This window comes from Microtus ochrogaster, chromosome 26 (assembly GCF_000317375.1).
Source record: "Microtus ochrogaster isolate Prairie Vole_2 chromosome 26, MicOch1.0, whole genome shotgun sequence".
In the NCBI taxonomy this organism is placed as follows: domain Eukaryota; kingdom Metazoa; phylum Chordata; class Mammalia; order Rodentia; family Cricetidae; genus Microtus; species Microtus ochrogaster.
Genome location: NC_022025.1, coordinates 13,574,361 through 13,589,477, shown reverse-complemented (window position 1 = coordinate 13,589,477; position 15,117 = coordinate 13,574,361). Strand labels below are relative to the sequence as shown.

Sequence of the window (15,117 nt, the reverse complement as noted above, 5' to 3'; positions counted from 1 at the left end):
ACTGCACTGTGTTTTCTGTTCTCATCCTCTGACAAGGGAACCTTTAGGGGTGACAGCCTTCTTCAGCCATCTTGTCCATACAAACACAGATAGAATCCCTCATGCTTACATGCACTGTCATACAGTCTTCTAGTATCATTTCTTGGTATTGACTCCAGCCAAACTGCAATTGTATTATGTAAAATCTGGGTCGGATTTTGTGTGATGTAAGGAGACACCACAGCGCATACACAGACATTTGGATGTATACAGAAGATTATCTTTCTCATAGTGGACAGTGGCTTTGTAATTAGTGACTTCCATTGTGGAAGAAGACATATTTGCTAATGGTTCATTTAAAGGAACTGGTGTTTTAAATTCATTGAATGCTTATCTGGAATAGCTCTCAAGGATTTGTATTGTAAGTCTTCCTTCTCCTCCCTGTCCCTCCAGCACTACTTAGAGCCTCCAGCGAAACTGAAGGAAGCTCTAGAGAGATATGGACTTCAGAGTGAAGACTTCTTTGTCCTGAAGCACGGAGAGTCAAGATACTTGAATACTGACGACAAAGCGTTTGAAGAGACATGAAATGGGACTCTCGGGAAAACAAACGAGAAGACTAAGAACTCGCGAACATTACGCCGTTTTCCACGTGGAAACAACTTCCGCAAGTGTGTGTTTTGTTTTGCATCCTAATTTGCCAACTGCCAAGACTCACAGAAACTGTGAAAGTCCAGGGAGGGTCATTCAAGGAACTGTCCACTGTAGACTTAAAGAAACACCAATGACACAAACATTGCAATACATTATTTTCTAGCAAAACACTACATTTTAGTGGTAGTAGAATTTCTAAGGTTGTGAAAAATGACATTAAAGTTTCCTTTCTTTTTTCTGTGATTCAGGGCTTTCTCAAGAAGAGTGGAGCTCCCCTACCTACCTAGACTGTTTAGACACACAGCCCTTTCCTATATTCATATGATAAAATGATAATCGTGACTTCCACATGCAGAGTGAGCCTTCAGATTGCACTGTCAGGATGAGCTTCTGGCCTTGGTGACACACATCTACAATCCCAGCACTCCAGGGGATGAGGCAGATAGGTCACAAGTTCAAGGCCAGCCAGAGCTACCAGGAAGACCCTGTCTCAGGAGGAAACAGTAGCTTCTGTGCCAAGTGTTAAGGGATTCATTTTGTTCAGCATAAGAATGTAGGTGTTTGGGCTAAATGATCATTTTACAGTGGAAAGAAGCTCCTTGCATTGGGTGCTCACATTCCTGTGCACCCGTGAGCATCTCAAGGCAGCACCTACACAGCTGCGCCCCAGGTCAAAGCCGATGGGCGAAGGGAACAGTGTAGGTCTGAGATGTAGGGGAGTTTAAATTTCCAAAGTCAGACACTCTGCTCGGCACACCGGAACCACAACGAAGTATTTCACACATCCTAAATGTGAATACATCATGCACTTGGAATTAAATTTCATTTTCTTCATTTCCATTTTATACACACACACACACACACACACACACACACACACACACACACACAGTGGAGCTTCAGCTTACACACTCAGTGCCAAGCACAAGGGCACAATGGACCCACATAGGGAAGAACCTGGCTGAACTCAAAGACATCAAACTTACACCTCCTGAGATATTAACTATCTGAAAAGACAGCTGACAATGTTTATAGGGCTCAGAGAAATGGCTCAGTGGCTAGAAGGACCTGGGTTCAGTTCCCAGCATCCATATGGTAGCTACAACCATCTACTAGAGTTCCAACGCCTTCTGACCTTGTGCCCATACATACATACAGGCAAAAAGCTCACAAATAAGTTTGAAAAAATTTAGAAAAGATATATATTAATTTTAGTCAAGTAAAGAAATTTTGTATATCTTTGCATTTTTCTTTTTATTAAAAATTATTATATAATTTAGGCTCAGTAAAAAAATTCAAACAGTAGAAATGGGCACACACAGAAAAATCCAATGTGCCCACAGCCCAGTCCCATGATCACAAGTTTTACGCATCATTCTAGAAATGTTCTATGTATAAATGCATTTCTCATTGTTACAAAACACACAGGACCACGGTACGTTGTTTTACAACAGCTTTTAAAAACATCATTTCAGGGGTATTTCTATAGACTCCAGTCAGACTCTCCCGTTCCCATCTTGGTTGAGCCAGCTGCCTGGGGGTGGAAACCTGGATTGCTCTCCAGCATCTGACACATCCTTACTGGGGTGCTGAGAACATGCTCCCCGGAGAAGGGAATACAGTTTGACTGACCCGAAGGGAGGGGACGCTCTGATGATGAGGGGCCTGTGAGCGGTACGGGGCAGGGGGGGCGGGTGGAGCGGAGCTCGGGGATCACCGAGGCCCAGAGCCCGCTGTGGCAGTTCTGGTCTCCACTCAGCACCTCAGGCTGCCTCGTGAGCAACTGCCAATCACTTCCAGGAGCCAGGACTATACAGAGAAAGGCCACTGATTCGATGTGGGGGAGCCATCAGATATCCCAGTAAATATCTCTAGTTCAATCTCATATTCACTTGATAACAGTAAAATTATCCAAAATAAACCTGAAGAGCAAATTAGTCCATGAACCCAACTAAACCTCTGCCCCAGGAGTGACTCCCATCCTGACTGTTCCCGACTTAAGTATTTGTAGATGTCGCCTGTAGATCCTGCCCAATCCCCACACCGCCCCAAATCTCAACTATCCCAAAATTCAAAATTTTGCCAGGCTGTAGTGGCGCACGCCTTTAGTCCCACCACTCAGGAAGCAGAGGCAAGAGAGTTCTGGGGATTCGAGGCCAGCCTGGTCTATGAGATCCAAGAGAGTCATGGTTACACAGAGAAAGCCTGTCTCAAAAAAAAAAAATTTTTTTTCAAATTTTGAAAGTCATGTTGGATTACAGCTGTTCACCCTGAACTATGTTAGAAACAAAAGGTGACTTCTATTGTTTAATTCCATCAGCTGAAACCATCCTTTTAAAGAAAGGTGGAAAATAAGTCCCTGCGTGCTGACTTAAGACTGCATCACTCATAGAAAAAGTATGAGCAGTCGGGTGGTGGTGGCACACACCTTTAACATCCCAGCACTCAGGGAGGCAGAGGCAGGTGGATCTCTGTGAGTTAAGAGTCCAGCCTGGTCTACAGAGCGAGTTCCAGGACAGTCAGGGCTGTTACACAGAGAAACCCTGTCTTGAAAAACAAAACACACACACACAGAGACAGAGAGGGAGAGAGAGAAACAGTAGGAGCAACCAGTCAGAATTTCGGCAGTATTGCCAAAGCCTTCTCTTTCACATCCGCATCGTGGTGATGAGCTAACGCCCTCATCTTCTGGGCACAGTCTTCTCCATACAGCAGGGAAAACAATGAACCTTTGGCGAAGGGCAGCTGAGCAGCCAAGCAGCCTTCCACCCTGAGGCAGTTGTTTAGGTTCTGAAACAGCGTGAGAGCCCGGAGAAGAATCTCACTTGTTATTCGGCCATCATACAGGGAAAGAAAGGAAGCGTCCACCTGAAAGAGGAAACACTGAGTGTCATTTTGTATTGTAAAATAGCATTGACTAGCTTCCATTTAGAAGTCTGGTCTGGGGCAGGCAGCCCCAGCTGCTAACTCACTAACACCCGTGCAGCTTCTAGACCCATGTCACACATGAAATGAGGTTGTGCTTCATGATAAAAGGTAAGATTTCTTTGGGACCCCAGAGAGCAGACATTTGAAAATCCAACCATTGTAGGATCCATGCAGTTTCTGTAAGCACTCGTCAGTGCAACCAGTATCACCACCCCCGCAGTGCGGGACCAGGGCTGAGTGGACGACCCTGCTTTTGCAGTGACTGCTCGTTGGTTACAGGTTTGAGGTCCATGAGGAAGAGCACTGTGTACTTGCTGGTCTGTGCGCTCTGCCCAGCATCGAGCACACTCGGGTGGGCGGCTCGACACTGTTGTCTCAGCAAATGCTGAGGCAGATGTGCGCAAACCAGACCAGATTTATAGACGCAAGGATACTGTGGACTGCAAATGGAGCAGCGATGGAAAAAGTTGATGCAAAGGGTTTTTAAAGATAGTTTTAAAAAGTAAAATATGCTTGTTTCAGTAAACACAAATTAATATATAGGAGGAACGGTAAACCAACCCCACAGCATGAGTGTTTCTAGGCAGACCTTCCTAGCTCCATCCGTCCAATCTCTGTGTGTGTGTCCATGCACAAACTGGGCAGGTGATCTACTCACCTGGGCACTCAGCAGCCCCTCTGTCATATCTGGGTTCTCAGACAAATTCAAAAGCAGCTTCAACACCTGGACCTGCCGGCGAGAAGGCTGGGTTTACTGGATCAGCAAGTACAACCCTCTTCCTAGGGTGCTGTCTTCTAACTCCCCGACACCCCACAAACTCCCGTCTGCACCTCCAAGCCTGGATGCATCTCTGTCTGTGAAGTCTCCACTCGGCTCCTCTGACCCCTGGCACCTGTTTGAGAGTAGCTACCTCACTTCTGTCTCAGATGCTGGGGAGGCAGGAAGAGCTCAGCAAATGTCTTCCAATACCGTAAGTCACCTCCTTTCTTTCCGAGTCTGTGCTTGTGTGCACACATACGCACGTGTGTGCATGAGGAGGCCAGAGGCAGAGAGATCAGTGGTGTCTGCGATCGCACTTCACCCCAGACATTGAGACTGGGTCCTCACCTGAACCCAGAACTGTTGGAGGTTATCTTTTTAAAATGTGAAAAATACTTTATGATCATTTAATTAGGAAGCAATATGAAAGTGGTCTAAAGGCTAATTAAAGTGCTAGCATTCTTATTACGTATTTTTGAAAAGTCAGAAATTAAATAGAATGTTTTAAAAATCCTTAGACTCGCCAGGCGACGGTGGCGCACGCCTTTAATCCCAGCATTCGGGAGGCAGAGGCAGGCGGATCTCTGGGAGTTAGAGTCCAGCCTGGTCTACAAGAGCTAGTTCCAGGATGGGCACCAAAGCTACAGAGAAACCCTGTCTTGAAAAACAAAACAAAACAAAAAAAATCCTTAGACTTGTTTTATGTGCATAAATGGTTGACTGTATGTATATGCACCATGTGTGTGCAGTACCTGCAGAGGTCAGAAGGGGGCAATGGAGCCTCTGGAGTTAGCAATGGTTGTGTGGGTGCTTGGTACTGAGACCTCTGTAAGAGCAACACATGCTCCTAAGTGCTGAGCCATCTCTCCAGCCTCAGAATGTCTCTTTGAAAAACATGAATCCACTTTCTACAAGACCATTGAAATTAAAGTGAGGAGGAGGAGGAGGAGGAGGGCACTAAAACCAGGAAAGAACAAATCTGCTTTCACCAGATCCAGGAAGGAACCTAGCTGTGCTTTTTCTAACTTTTTAGACAGGCAGCACACACTGACTTTGGGACTCTGGGGAGAGGGCGGTGGGAACCAACTTGGGATCCCTAAGGTCTCCCTTAGCCCGAGAACATTCCAAATACAGGGAAACAAAGAAAAAGAGTTTCCAGTGCGCCATATGCCTACAATTCTGTGATCACATGTGGAGGTGTTTATAAGGAGAAGGTGATAAACTTTGCTTAACCTCAGTTTGACCATGTGGGTATGGAGGTGTGTATCTTTAGTCCCAGTGTCAGGAGGCAGAGGCAGGTGGATCCGTGTGAGTTCAAGGCCAGCCGGCTCCACAGAGCAGGTTCCAGGACAGTCAGGGCTCCACAGAGAAACCCTGTCTCCAAAAACAAACCTCCCCCCCCAAATTAAAAATTTGTAAAATTAATGCAAAATCACAATCAAATGTCAAACTGCAGAAGAGAACAAGGTGAAAACAGAAGCCTATGCCCCTGGCCCTCCTGCCCCAAAGTGGGGACGGCTGCCGAGAAGCAAGAGTGACCTCTGCCCCTGCAGTGCACTCCCTGTGAGCTACCACAGGATCTTAGCTGACGCTGAGGGCAGCGCCCGGCTGTAAGTCAGTGCAGCTGCGGCAGGGGAACAGGAACAGAAGCTGCACAACAGATCACCGTGAGCCTGGGAAGAACCGTGCTACCCTCTACAGGTTAAGCGCATTCATGCACTACGGTTTCAAGTTCCGCCCTTTTCCTTTCTTGCCCCCTACACCACCTTGTGTTTATCCGGGACGTTTAGGTTGTTGGCTCTCTGGTCAGTACAGGCAGCACTTTACAGTACCTGTCTTTGCTGTGAGTCAGGGTGCAAACACAGATCACGCAGCGCAGTGAGAATTCCACTACAAACTAAAGAGGCCCGTAAAAGTCCCTCTGCTGGACACCTACCGAGGGACCATCCATGACAGACACATGCAGATGGACGGCTATACCAAGAGGCATTTTCCAGCTAGAACTTCACGCTCATACTCAGCTTTCATGGAGAAACAATGCCATGATGACCAGGTTCCCATCAAAACTTCAATTTTCTACCCTAGAAAAATTCTTGGCAATGCAATGGAAAAAAAAAAAACCACAAAAAAACCCAACCAAACAACCAAACAAGCACCCCCCCCAACAAAACAAAACAACCCGATGTGAGTCATCTCTAACAAAGTGGTAAATTTTACTAGCCAGATCTGAGACAGATATACACAGATCCAGAGCTTGGCTCTGAACTAAGAGTTCCTCCTGGGTTCCGGGTAAAGAAGCTGCAGAGACAGTCAAGGGAGAGGTGTTTTTTTTTTTCACATAGCAGTCACAGCACAGAGGGAAGGCGCTTTCCCGGGCTGGAGACAGTCTGGGGCTGCAACAGTACTGCCAAGGGTTTAATTCTGAACACCTGTCCGTGTCTGGGACCACCCACACATAACACCTCAGAAACCCTAGGCTAAAGTGCGGCTCTTCTGTAATTATACCCTGGTAACCCCAAAATAACATCAGATACTCATCTGGGTTTGGAAAGGAACAGGATGCTTTACGCACTGCTTAGTGGACCGTTCTAGTAGCAGCATGGAAGACGGTGCTGCTGGGAGTGATGGATACCATGAACTGTGGGGGCCACCTCAGGAGGTTAATATATTGCCTAGAGATTGGTCCTGTGATATTTTGGTGAAGATGGTGGCTTGTCTGAACAGTTTGCCTGAGGCTAAGGTGAAGAATTTTGAATTAATTCCATAGGTAGAGGAACTCTCAAAACAGCCGAGTACAGACCCTGTTGTGTGGTTATGAAGATTTATAAAGAAAAGGAGCAAGCTGAGCAAGGAAAAATACAAAACGTGCGGACTGAGAAAAGGGGCACCAGGAAGTGGGATGGAGCTGGATCCTGTGTTCAAGGAGATAAACAGATTAAACAATGGGATAAAGGGCGTGACGATCTCAGGGCAGGATCAGCTGTGAAAAGGAACTAAAGAAGCCTAGAGCTCCCAGGTGTGGTGATGCTCACCTTCAATCCCAGCACTGAGGAGGCAGAGGCTGGCGGATCTCTGAGTTTGAGGTCAGCCTGGTCTACAGAGCGAGTTTCACGACAGCCAAGCTTAGGTGGTGAAGGACAGAAAGCTGGTGAAGATGGTAGTTGAACAAGGGGGCCATGTTCAGCCCCGTGAGGAGCACAACTCGGCAGCTTGGGGTTAATAGAAGGGGCTGGGTTATTTGCGCCTTGAAACGAAGGAAAGCTACGGAGGCCAGGCGAGTGTCAGGGGTGTCCACTGTGTGAAACTGTAAGGTCGAGGTCCTGGAGCCCCCAAGATGCTGGAGGGATACCCGCCAAGGAGAGCTGGAATCAGGGAGTGGAGCCAGGGCCAGAGAGGTAAGTCACACAGTCAACACAGCTGAGCGGAGTCGGAGACCGGCAGACATGGAGGCGCAGAGTGTGGAATCCCCCGGCTGGTTTTCGGTCTGACTTCCCTCACTGTGCCCCCTTCCCTGTGTCTAGGGATGGTAATATATCTCCTGTGCCATTATGTGTTGGAAGTGTGTGATCTGTTTTTTGATTTTGATTTTATAGGGAATTACAGTTAAGAGACTTCACGAATCCTAGAAGAGACTTTCAACTCTGCACTTTTAAACACTGTTGAGACTGTACTAGACAACGAAGACTTTTGAAGTTGGAATAAATACATTTTGTACTATGATATTAAAAGCTTATGGGGGCCAAGGAGTGGAATGTAGTAGTTTGAATATAACCGGCCCCATGATCTCACGGAGTAGCACTATTAGGAGGCGTGGCCTTGTGGAGGAAGTGTGTCATTACGGGGGCGGGCTTTGGGAGTTTTCCATACTCAGGATACCGCTCAGTGTGAGTCTACTTCCTGCTGCCTTCTGATCAAGATGTAGCCAGCACCATGTCTGCATGCTCCCCAACATGATGATAGACTGAACCTCTGAACTGTATGAGAGCCACCCCAATAAAGTGTTTTCTTTTTGATAAGAGGTGTAGTGGCCATGGTGTCTCTTCACAGCAACAGAAACCCTAAGACAAGGAGTAACAAAAAACTATACATAAAAACAGACAATAAAACCCATTACTTTGTACGCTGATTTAAAAAGCTGTCAGCACTGAGGTAAGAGCTGCAGCTTACGTCACTATTTCTCAGAGCCCTTTACTCGGTTCCTGTTTCTAGTTAAAGGACGACAGGGGTCCCAGAACATGATTTTCCTGATTCTCAGAAAATCAAATGATCGCCCAAGACACAGCACAAGAGCTTCACATGGTCTGCGATTCTGGGCGAGGAGACAAAAGGCTTTCTTGGGCGTCTATGAGGATTTTTCATACACCTTTGAGTGGACTACACTCTTATCTTTTGGATACGGGGTTTCTTTATGTGCCCTGCCTGTTAGAATCTGCTCTACAGATCAGGTTGGCCATGAATCCACACAGATCCACCTGCCTCATTCTCGAGTGCTGAGATTAAAGGCACCACTATCTTTTTAGGGGAACCTCACAGGGATGAAATACACAGTCTGGGATCCCAATCTTTCTTTTCCCCCCTGAAACTCATAATGTAGACTAGGTAGCACTCCCAGAGCTCCGCCTGCCTCCGCACCCCTGAGTGTTGGGATAAGAAGTTTGCACCACCGCACGTGGACGGGAAATGCAGTCTCCTGAGCTTGGCGCAGCGGCTCTCCGGCCCACAGGACCGACCGCTGCGCTCCCTACCTTGGTGCTTCCGTTCCCGGTCAGCAGCAGGTGGAGCAGGCCGGTGATGTAGCTGCTGAGCAGATGCTGGTAGTTGTTGGTGACAGTCATGTTTGTGAGCAGCCTCAGCCCGGCCAGCTGCACGGCAGAGTTCAGGGGGTCCGCAAAGACATCTTCGCAGACTCGCTGGACATACACCTGCAGGCAGGAGAGAGCGACTGAGCACCTCGGGCGCTCCAGGACCTGAATGCTGCTTTTCTGCGGGGCAGAGCAGAGCTCAGGAACTGGATCTTCAGAACAGGGGACATTTATGTCAGGCCCTCCGACTCTGGTGACCATTCTAGCTAAGCTGCCTTTGTTAATGACCTGGCGCTGTGCTGAGAACCAAAAGCAAGCAGAGCAAAATTAACTTCCGTATTTCTGGAGATGCAGGTATGTGAGTTTCTATACTATTCACCACTGCAAAAAGCCATGAAGCACTGGCAGTATTCAATATCATGCATGAGTTTCCAGATAGGAAAAAATCATCACTAAATCTGAATGCTGTCAAAACTGTAAGAAAATTTAAGCTCTAAGAAACGATCAACTGACCGCCTAACACACCTGTACTAACGTTTGTGAGACACTCCAAATGTGTCCCCAGAGGTCACGTTTTCAAGTTCTACATTCCACGTGTAAGCCAGCTTTCTCCATCCTCTGAGATAAGCATCGGCTTCTGCAGCTGATGGTGAGGGTAGGCGGGACGGACAGGTGCACTGGAGGTCTGAGCTGAGATTCACTCATGCTGTGACAGTGTCCTCACAGGAGATCTGAGCTGAGAGTCACTCACGCTGTGACAGTGTCCTCACCGCCCACTAATTACTTCCTCTTTTGTGTAGACAACCCCCATGCGTTTTTATTTCAGACAACTTACCTTTATCTTGACTTGATTCTCAACATTCACACTCAGGTTATTTAGTGCATTTAATGCTTTCTCCTTAATACTCTGGTTCGGAGAGTTGATTTTGTTTGCAACGATTGGGATACCACCCAACTCACGAATAATGGCCTAAGAGAGAGGGAAAAAAATAGACCATAACTTCAATATGCAACCTTTGGCTGAACTTCACGCACACAGAAATGCAACTAAAATAAATCACTTGTAGAGAAATGTTATTTGTGTATTCATACACAAATCTTCCTGTTCAGAAACAGTCTTTATGTGAGTGTGCGCGTGCAGAGGCCATTCCTCAAAATGTCATTCACTTTTTTTTTTTTTTTTTTGGAGACATTTCTTTCATTGGCTGGGACTCAACAAGTGTGGAGATGCAATATTCTGAAATATCTCTTATATTCCAAGACTGGAATTTTTGCTCGACCTCATAGCCAAAGTTAATAATAAACCTTGAAGTCACTTAAGTCTGCTAGCCTAGTGTGTACTTAAACTGTTTGTTTTACCTGCTTTTAAGAGAATAATGTAACTACCAACCTTGCCTTGGATTTCCCATGGAATAGTTGGTTGTTAGTTTTACAACCTGAACTAACGCACAGCTACAGTCTTATCTTAAGTTATATACATTCTTGCCCCTAAACCAGGATAAAGCATGTGTGTCCCTTGCTGAAAGCAGTAAACACAGAAGTCAAAAGTAACTATGTTTATTGGTTGAGAAACAATGTTTATTATCTGGGTCTTTGGGATCGGTTGGGGCCAGTGATGTGGGAAGCCCCTTTGTATGCCGTGAACATCACCGGTGTGGCTTTCTAGGACTCAGAGAAAAAGTGCGAGCTCCATAGACTGACTCCCTGTCACTGACTCCCCAGTGCCAGGATTACAAGTGTGTGGCACCATGCTTGGTTTTCCATGTTGCCAGTGCACTTTATTTATCTATCTCCCTTTATTCTGACACACACAGTTTGTGTGGAGCAGTTTGTATATTGATACATGTATAGGTTGCACAATCACCTTAAATGCCTATATATTTCCTCAAATGTGTATCACTTTTTAATGGTAAAACATTCAAAATTCTTTTTTTTTAGCTCAAAATAAATCTGTATTGATGACAATGTTAACAAAAGCATTGTTGAAAAAAAAAACCCAAATTGTTTTTACTTGTTCCCTGAGGGGGAAGGGAAAAAGCATTCACGTTAAACTCTATAGTCTTAGCCATTTACACTGCCTTGGTGGTTATCGCTGGCTGAGGGATCGATCACCTACAACAGACCACTCTAGCGAGGTCGGTTATCCAATGAAAACACATACTTAAATGTAAGGTGCTTTTACTATTTTATGCAAACTCTGCTTTTTGTTGGCTAGGAACTATTACGATGCTATTACCCAGCTCTTACAGCGATGCTGGCATCCAGCTTCTCAGAGATTACTTCCTGTAATTTCATTATTTGGGTGTGATTTTTATGAAGAAGAAAAAAAAAGCCGATAATGTTGTGAGCGTAAGTGAGGTACAGACATACCGAGAGTTGAACGCCCAGAACCACAACTGCATTTGGAAAGAGGAGACTTACTTGATTGGTTGAGAAGGCTGCATTATTGCCCAGGGTGACCAAGGCTTTCTCAACAATTATAGGATCATCGGTCGACTCCAGCAGGTATAGGAGTTTCTCAAGTTGTTCAGCATTTAGGACAGCATCATAGGGACCATCGGTTAAGTCTTCTGCGTAAGAAGAAAGCCACATGAAGGTCATTAAAAGTTATCAATGAGGTGTTCTGCTTTTTAAGGGCAACTTAATTTGCATATACCCAGAGGTGAGAATTCTGCCTTTAGAATGGCTTCTGCCTTTAGAATGGCATTAGCAGATTACATGTAATGGTGCCGGTAAAATGTTTTAATAGTTACTTAATAAAAAAAATTACATTCCGGGGCTGGAGAGATGGCTCAGCGATTAAGAGCATTGCCTGCTTTTCCAAAGGTCCTGAGTTCAATTCCCAGCAACCACATGGTGGCTTACAACCATCTGTAATGAGGTCTGGTGCCTTTTTCTGGCCTGCAGGCATACACGCAGACAGAATATTGTATACGTAACAAATAAATAAATTTTAAAAAATACATTTCTCTACCTCTGAGGAAGGCAGGTTTTTTGGTCGGCAGATTTTATTTCAAATTGTTTTCCAGACCTAAAAGACCCCTTTAGAATGCGTAGCAAATTGTTGGACAATGTCCCAATTACCATAGGACTGAACCTACAAGTCCGAGTTGCAGGATGCTGAGGATGGCTTCAAGGTTCCTCCCCAAGGCAGGTGCCAGCAGAATTGCACAGCAGGGATCCCTTTTTCCCAGGGCTACACGCTAAGTTTCAGCCTAGGCCTGAGGCCCAGCAGTGACATACTCGCAGCCAGGGACATCTCTTTGGTAACACAATGCCCCAGTACAAATTTTAAAGTAATAGGCAACCTACATGGCTTGGAGAAATCTTAGTTCTCTCCTGTGAAGCCCGAGGAAACAACAGAAAACTCGGGGCAACGTTTTCAGCTCTTATTTTAAACAAAGAAGTGGGGGCAGGGAAGCGGCTCCGGACCCAAGCAAGGCAACCTCCAGCCTTCCTCCACGTCCTCCCATGCGACTCAGGGACCCGTGAGCGCCCAGGGCACCCCCCGGCCCACGCAGCTCGGAGTGGCCCTGCAGCCCCGAGCCTGTGACCCGCCCATCGCCTCACCTGCGGACCGCGAGGGGCGCAGGCGGCGGCGTGCTCGCCGCGGGCCCCGAGTCAGCCAGTAGATGCAGTAGCAGGCACCGGCGCCCAGGACCAGCCCCGCCGCCACCCAGCCCGCGTCCCGTGCGCCTCCCATGCTGCTGCAGCCGCCGAGCTGCGGGGAACCGAGATGCCGGGACCAACTCGGGTCCGGAGAGAGGAAACCGGGCTGAGGCTCCGCCTCCCGGAAGTCGCTCTGCTAAACTCGGAAGCCCACCCACCCGGCCTTGCACCGGGAGGGCGGGATGCACAGAGCCGCGGTCCTAGCTGCAGCTCCTTCCCGTACCCGGACAGCTACGCGCGAGGCTCGCCTCTAGCCCCGCCCATCCGTATTAGCCCCGCCCAGCTGTGGCCGCCGCGCCCATCCTCGCCCCGCCCCTTCTTACTCTGCTCCGCCCAGCTATAACCCGCCCCTCCCCTCATCCCCCCGCCCCTTCTCAGTCTGCCCCGCCCCCTCCGCGGTCGCAGTTGCAGCTCCTTCTCGTACCCAGACCTCCCAACGCGAGGCTGGCTTCTAGCCCCGCCCAGCTATGACCGCCCCGCCCCTCCTCGTCCCGCCCCGTCCCTTCACCCTCTGCCCCGCCCAGCTACGACCTCCCCGCCCCGCCCCTTCGCATTCTGCCCCGCCCAGCTACACCACACCCCTCCCCTTCTCGCTCCGCCCCCTCCCCTAAAGTTCTCTTTTTCCCGTCTCCTGATTGGCGGGGACTGCACGGCTCCCCGCCCCCCCTTGCGTGGTTGCCGAGCAACGCGCCGACGCGGCCGGCCGGCTCAGCCGACCGCGGCATCTCAGGCCGGCCTCGGGCCATGTCTTCACTGCGCTGTGCCACCCCTAAACTGAGGAACTACTTCAGGGACAAATACATCCCTCAGATCTGTGAGGTACTGGAGCGACGGAGTCTTTCACACACACAGGACACGGGGAGATGCCCGGGAGGGACGAGGAGATTCCTAGGGCTGCCCTCGAAAGGAGCGGGATTTGGGTAACTCGAGAAGGAGGGAAAGGTTAGAGAAGACCAGACGGTGAGGATGGCTAACGCAGGCGTGGGAATGAGAAGAAAGGCGAGAAAAAAGTGACATTCCCCCGCGCGAGAGAGCACAGGGCCCTGGGGTTGGGAACCTCGGAGCAAGGGAAGGCGTGTCAGACGCACAGTGGTATTACAAAGAGCATCTTGAGCGAGCAAGACGTGGGCGGCGAGCCTAGAACAAGGGTTGCCTAGCCCTGCTTCCAGCAGGAGGGAAGAAGAATCACTGCCATTGACACAGCTTTTTAGAGCTCACCACACAGCAGAACCTGGGATCTCGGTTTCGGCAAAGAAATGAGTTTCAGGGTACATCTGTGTGAAGCAAAACTGCATTTATTAAAAGCGAAAACAGCGGTGTTGTAATAGAGAGTAAAACACACCTGATCGGACAATGGTGGCTTTGGAAGGGAAAGGCCCTCAATTTAAGTGTCTTCATAGTGGGGTTATATGTATACCTTTTTTTTTTCTTGTGGCTTTCAAAGTTCCATCTTTAAGTATTGGTAACCCACCACATACATCTTTTTTTTCTAACATTACCTAAAGTTGAAGTTTCTTTTTCTTTCAGTAACTAAGTAAATTTTTTTCTCAGTTGTGTGGTGGATTTATGAGTGGTTTTATTTGGCTCTGGGAGAGGGGAGACCAGAAGTTCAAGACTGTGCATCCTTGTGGCCTTATGCAAGCAGAGCCTAATCTCTGGCCTTGGCATCCCCCACTGGGTTGTTTGGAAGGACATCATCTAGCCCTAAGTGAGTCCAATTTCCTTTCCGTCTTTTTCAGGATACCGTTGGGAAAAACATATATTCCCTGTGTGGTCTGTAGGTCCCTTCTGGCCGCGAGAGCAGATCAGAGCTGCAGGAGCAGGGCTTCCCTCTCTAGCACCCCCAGTCACCACAGATCCACCATTCTGCCCTGCCTCGGGAGTACAGTGTGGTTCTGGATACAAGGTTTTATTCTCCTGCGTGCAGGGAGCTGAGAAAGTCTGGCAACTTCTATTTTGTCTGTAAATAAATAGTTGCTGTTGGTTGTGGGTGATGCAGTGGACTTTCCAGCAAATAACTTCTTGGGGAGAGCAGAGGAACTCTAAAGGAAGAAAGAGCAGTTTGGCACAGTCCTTCCTTTCTGGTGATACTTTTGAAGTATTTGTTAACATGTTAAATAGGGGCAGGCCCCAGAGTTTATCCTGAGAAGGCTTTCACCTCTGCTCATGCATCAAGCAGGTGCAGTAGGGGTCTTGTGCTTAGTTTTGTCAGTTCATGAAAGCAGATTCTTGCACTAGGATGCATGCATTGTCTTCCCATAACTTTTTTATTTCTTCAGTAGTAAAAGGCACTATAATTTCTGCTGGGTCTATACCTGCTAGTTG

At 47.8% G+C, this 15,117-nt stretch overlaps 3 protein-coding genes across 3 annotated transcripts in view; 2 read left to right on the top strand and 1 right to left on the bottom strand.

The window, feature by feature from the left end:
* The window catches only part of Napepld (N-acyl phosphatidylethanolamine phospholipase D), a 39,952-nt gene extending 38,444 nt beyond the window's left edge, over positions 1-1,508 (top strand). The window contains exon 6 of the mRNA XM_026784651.1: positions 433-1,508. Within this exon, the coding sequence (XP_026640452.1) occupies positions 433-567 (135 nt within the window). The 3' untranslated portion in view covers positions 568-1,508. The remainder of the gene's footprint in view (positions 1-432) is intronic.
* A 1,664-nt stretch (positions 1,509-3,172) lies between these two features.
* On the bottom strand, positions 3,173-12,996 carry Armc10 (armadillo repeat containing 10). Its single transcript, XM_005358354.2, has 6 exons — positions 12,694-12,996; positions 11,545-11,693; positions 9,959-10,093; positions 9,067-9,243; positions 4,220-4,291; positions 3,173-3,501 (listed from the first exon to the last, which is right to left on the bottom strand). The coding sequence occupies exons 1-6, from the start codon at positions 12,824-12,826 to the stop codon at positions 3,247-3,249; spliced, it is 921 nt and encodes a 306-aa protein (XP_005358411.1). The 5' UTR covers positions 12,827-12,996; the 3' UTR covers positions 3,173-3,246.
* Positions 12,997-13,536: 540 nt separating this feature from the next.
* Positions 13,537-15,117, top strand: part of Fbxl13 (F-box and leucine rich repeat protein 13) — a 143,697-nt gene continuing 142,116 nt past the window's right edge. The window contains exon 1 of the mRNA XM_013350411.2: positions 13,537-13,611. Coding sequence (XP_013205865.1) covers positions 13,537-13,611 — 75 coding nt within the window. The remainder of the gene's footprint in view (positions 13,612-15,117) is intronic.